Consider the following 5,291-nt stretch of genomic DNA (forward strand, 5'->3'; position numbering starts at 1 on the left):
CCTTTCTCCTTCCCACTGTGGCCAGCTATGTAGGGAGGGGGGAAGACTCTGAAGCAAGTGGCCACTGGACCGAAGAATGTCCAGGCCCCCCCACACTCTGGCCTTTCCTATGGATTCTTTAAGGCCCAACTGTCCACAATCAAAGAAAAAGGGGGACACAAGCTTTGATTAAAGGATTGGTAGTGTATAAGCTAGGAGCCTCGGTGGCTCAGAGGTTAAGACACTGAGCTGCAGACCAAAAGGTCGGTAGTTCGGCAGTTCGAGACCCGAGTGCCGCGTGACGGAGTGAGCTCCTGTTTCTGGCCCCAGCTCCTGCCAACCGAGCAGTTCGAAAGCAAGAAATTGCAAGTAGATAAATAGGTACCATTTCAGTAGGAAGGTAACAGTGTTCGGTGCGCCTCAGCGTTTAGTCACGCCGGCCACATGACCACAGAAATGTCTTTGGACACTGCTGGCACCGCAACCCTAGAGTCAGATTCGACTCGCTTTTGAGCAAGGGAAGCCTTTACCTTTAGCTATGTTCTCCCTAAATATATCTTATTTGGGAACATGCTAGACCAAGATTGTAATTATTTATGAGGTAAGTAAAAATCACTTTTCCATAGATATTTGATTGGACAGAAAAGATACAGATGGAAATGAACAGCAAAGGTTTATTTAATAGGAAACAAAGCATTTAGCAGGGTAAGGATCGTGCGTGGAAATATTTCAATATAATAAAGTGGACTGCTTTTTCCACTTCACTCCCGCAGAGTACAAGCTTTCCCAACGTGGGTGACCATTTTGTAACTGCTCCTCAGTTAAGCCCTCAGGGGAGGTTTGATTCCGCTTTCTCCAGACAGGTTGCTGCAGCAGGTTCGAGGCTGCTCTTTTACCACCCAAGAGCTCCCGTCCGCAGCAGCTGTACACATAAGTTAGGAATGTCGGGGCCTTAATAGGAAACTGCTCCGGTTCTAACTGGATTATATTTGATCTGGATAATCGCAATCACACTTACCTCCCTTATCCCACCTCACCGCGCAGTCACGTCGCTCCCCTGCGTCTACACTACTGACGCGTGGGAACGTGTGTCGGCAGGGTTTTTAAAATTTTCCCTCAGTTTGCGCATGCGCATAGACGCCCCTCCGTAGAAGGGGGGGAACTATCATGGCGCATGCGCAGAACCACCAGGGCGAATCAATCCAACCCCTCCAACAAAAGACTTCCCTTTAAATGTTTGACCCAAAAATGGCCTCTGTGAGATCCCAAAGTCATCTAAATGCTAAAACAAGTGACCGTTTAAATGTGGGTTTTCTAAACGCGGTGGCGGAGCTCCGCCTATGTGCACACCGCCAATGCATTAAAAGATGTTGGGTGTGTGAACGTGGATATAAAATCCGTTACTGAAGCGTGCTGAAAGCGGTCTGAACGCACCCTCAAACAAGCTTTCTTCCCTTGGCTGACCCCAAAACCTAACAAAAAGCCAAATAAAAGACTGGTTAATCTAATGCTCTTATCTAGAGCCATGAAATCTCTGTCTGGGGGGGATGGAATTCTTCACCCATCTTAAGCTGAAGCCCCTCCCATCCAGTGGCGTTCTGTGGGCTCTGATTGGCTGACAGTAACTTGGATTTGCATGAGGCCCAAATCACACGGATTGGTTCAGAGCCCTGGAGGAGAGGCGGGACTTTGGAGGATGATTGCCACAGTTACCCACCAACCTACCTTTTATCTTCCCCCTGCACCTTTGGTTTTACAGATATTTATTTAATTCATTTATACCCCCCTTTCCGCCACAACGGTGACCCAAAGCGGCTTGCATCGTTCTCCTCCTCCATTTTATCCTCCCAACAACCCTGTGAGGTAAGTTAGGCCGCGTGTGACTAGCCCAGGGTCACCCAGCAAGATTCCATGGCAGAGTGGCGATTCAGATTTGAGTCTCACAGATCTTAGTGCGACACTCTTAACCACTACACCACGCTGGCTTTTAGCTTTCCCTCCTTTCCTCCCCCTGGCAGCCTCTCCCTAGGAAAAGTCTGGCCAAGTTGCATAAGTCTTGTGATAGCAAGTTACACAAACAGAATTAACATGCTACAAGCCAGGAACGGTGTTTTTAATTAATGGAAGCAGCATTCCTGAATCCGGGAGAAATGGCTTGCTGGGTGGAAGAACCAGAAATTACCATTTGCTCTGCAGTGGCTCAGTGGTTAAGATGCTGAACTGCAGGCTGGAAGGTCGGTAGTTCAGTGGTTCGAGACCCGAGTGCCGCATGATGGAGTGAGCTCCTGTCTCTGGCTCCAGCTCCTGCCAACCTAGCAGTTCAAAAGCAAGAAATTGCAAGTAGATAAATAGGTACCGGTTCGGTGGGAAGGTAACAGCATTCCGTGCACCTCGGCATCTAGTCATACCGGCCACATGACCACGGAGAAGTCTTCGGACAGCGCTGGCTCTTCGTCTTGGAAACGGAGAGGAGCACCTCAACCCTAGAGTCGATTTCGACTGGCTTTCGAACAAGGGAAAGCTTTACCTTTATCTTTTGCAGAAAGAGCTTGCTTCAAGTTGGAAAATGTGGCTTCGTTTGTAGACATCCTAAACGCATGTCCTGCCCAGCTCCTCACTCCAGACAAAATGCTCCCTTTTTTAATGCACCAGCGAAGTATACCATTGGACAGACATTTTTGAAATTGCTACTAGCGATGTTCTTATTTAGCCTTGGAAAATAAAGGACATTTGAGAACTCATTTCTTTATGTGTTTCATTGGTCTTGAACTCTCTCCTGTCCAAAAGTGTCCTTTATGCAGTGTTATATTACCATAACTATATATTGTGTTGTTAACCTCACATCTACAACTGCAAGGCAGGATGAGACAAAACTCTCCAATTTAGCCGAAATCTTTCCCCCTTCTTGTTTAATGGTGATCACACTGAAGAAAGTTTTGTTAAGAGGTTGTACAGGCTCCCTACAACCCCGCCCCCCCGTCAGCACCCAGACTTCGATTGTAATGGAGCATTGCAATGGGTAAAGTTTGTGACTAAAAAAATATATCAGTCCCTTCTCAACAAGCACTGAACAAAATTATTAGGCTTCCAAGGAGTTCATAAAGAGTTTCTAAGGAGTCCAGAAAGATTTCAGTTTCATTGTAGAAGCAACATATTTGCATTTCATGAGTCTTTCTCACGCTGATGTTACTGGGTAGGGAACGCCTTGTTTTGTGCAGAAAGGTATGTTTGCCACCGTGATCATCTTAAACCTTGAGTAATAGGAGAAGGTCAGTGAACTGTCTTGTTTCGAGCAAATCTGGATTCTTGATCATGTTTTATTCATTGATTGATTTAAAAGATTTTTACAGCTCCAGAAGTTCAGGGGTCAGTGCCTTCATCATCCATAGATATAATTCTCAACATGGCCAAATCTGTGGATACTTAAATCCAGAGACTGAAGCCATAAACAGACAAGGTAGACCTATCTACAAACTAGAGAGACGCCTTAGGTTTGCAGAAAAAACAGAAAGCTAAAATAAATAAATAACCTGGAGGGTTAACCCCTCCAAAAAATAATAGAAATAGCACCTGTAGCTTTAAAAAACAAATATCCTCTGTGGCCATTGCTAGGCAACCACAACAGTATTGCCAGTTAAAGCCTTGGCTTCTTTCAGTAGAAGACAGGGGCAGGATTCTCTTCAGGGCTGTTTTGGTCTTTGAGGGAGAACTTACCGGGGCCGGGCTCAGCAGCAATTACCAGGCTACTTGCTATCACTTGACTTGCATGACTTACACAACAGTATTGCCAGTTAAAGCCTCGGCTTCTTTCAGTAGAAGACAGGGGCAGGATTCTCTTCAGGGCTGTTTTGGTCTTTGAGGGAGAACTTACCGGGGCCGGGCTCAGCAGCACTTACCAGGCTACTTGCTATCATTTGACTTGCATGACTTACCCAGGTTCAGCTGCTTGCTAGTATTCAACTGCAGACACTGTATGATCACCAGTGCGGTGTAGTAGTGTCCAACAAAAATCTGGGGGATCCAGGTTTCTATCTGGACTCTGCTATGGAAGATGACTAGGTAACCTTGGGGCCAGTCGCACACACTCAGCCTCACCTAACCTCACAGGGTCATTGTGAAAATAAAATGGGAGGGCAGGAGAACGATGTAAGCCACTTTGGGACCCCATTGGGGAGAAAGGCAGGGTATAAATGAAATAAGTAGTAAATGTAGCTGAAGATGGGCAAAAGGTTGGTTGGATGGTGAGTAAGAAGAAGAGGAAGCAGGGACTGGTGAGGATATGGGGGCTGTCAGGAGGAGGGAATGAAGAAATATTCTGGGGAATGGGATACAGATGAACCTGAAGTGCCCCTCACAGTTCCTTGGGGGTTCCCCACTGGGCAACCGGGCCTGGCCCAGTGGCTAGCAGTGAGCAAGTGGGCCAGAGTTTTCTCAAGGAGAGGCTACCAGAGACTAGGAAAGAGGAAAAACTGAAGATGGCTGAGGGGAGTGATAAAGGTAGGTTGGTTGATTGGTTAGTAGGTGAGAAAGAGAGAGAAAGGCAGGGAAAAGGCAAGTCGCTGTGGGGGTTTTCAGGAAAGGGAACGAGGAAACACTGGGGGAGGGGGCCAATGAAATGCCTACTGCAAGGCCTTGTGGGTCCCCCCCCGACCGTTCTGTTCTAATTGGTGAAATAGGAATTAAATTAGGCCTCAGCTGGTTTGGTGCCTAATATACTGTCTCCTTCTTTCGTCTTAGGCTGGCCTACAGTACCAAGAGAAAAATTTAGAGGAATTTGAGAGAAAAGTGGATGAAATACAAGATCTCCTCAGTGGTAGTGAGCCACTGCTAGAATTACAGGTGGGAGAAAGAGTGTTTTAAAGTTATGTGTGTTGTCACTCTTGTCAGATTTGGAGATGTATGCTTAAGGTAGAACTAGGTATTGAAGATGAAACAAGGTCTCCGTCAAAAATGGAAGCGCCTCTTCTAACTTTCCCCTGATCCCCTATCTAATGAAACTCATTATGTGATAGAATAAATCCATGCTGAGACCTTTCTGCTCTTGTTTCATTTCACTGGATGTTTCTGGCCCAGGTAGTTCACAGTGTGATGATGACCTCATGTCAGGTAGCAGGATTCATTGGTCATTATGGAGGATCAAGGAACAAGTATAGATAAGAACATAAGAGGGGCCCTGCTGGATCAGACCAGTGATCCATCTAGTTTCCTTGTCTCACACAGTTTCCTAGTTCATCTGAATGGCCAACAACAGGGCATAGAGGCTGAGGCCTTCATTAGAACATCAGAAGAGCCCTGCTGGATCAGACCAGTGG

General features: G+C 46.5%; 1 protein-coding gene across 1 annotated transcript in view; it reads left to right on the top strand.

The window, feature by feature from the left end:
• LOC107120783 (nesprin-2-like) overlaps positions 1 to 5,291 on the top strand; it is a gene marked incomplete at its 3' end in the record, with an annotated part of 122,056 nt that overhangs the window by 24,355 nt on the left and 92,410 nt on the right. The window contains exon 12 of the mRNA XM_015423551.1: positions 4,717 to 4,818. Coding sequence (XP_015279037.1) covers positions 4,717 to 4,818 — 102 coding nt within the window. The remainder of the gene's footprint in view (positions 1 to 4,716; positions 4,819 to 5,291) is intronic.

The sequence above is a fragment of the Gekko japonicus genome, unplaced genomic scaffold (assembly GCF_001447785.1).
Source record: "Gekko japonicus isolate JY-2015 unplaced genomic scaffold, Gekko_japonicus_V1.1 scaffold3438, whole genome shotgun sequence".
Taxonomy (NCBI): domain Eukaryota; kingdom Metazoa; phylum Chordata; class Lepidosauria; order Squamata; family Gekkonidae; genus Gekko; species Gekko japonicus.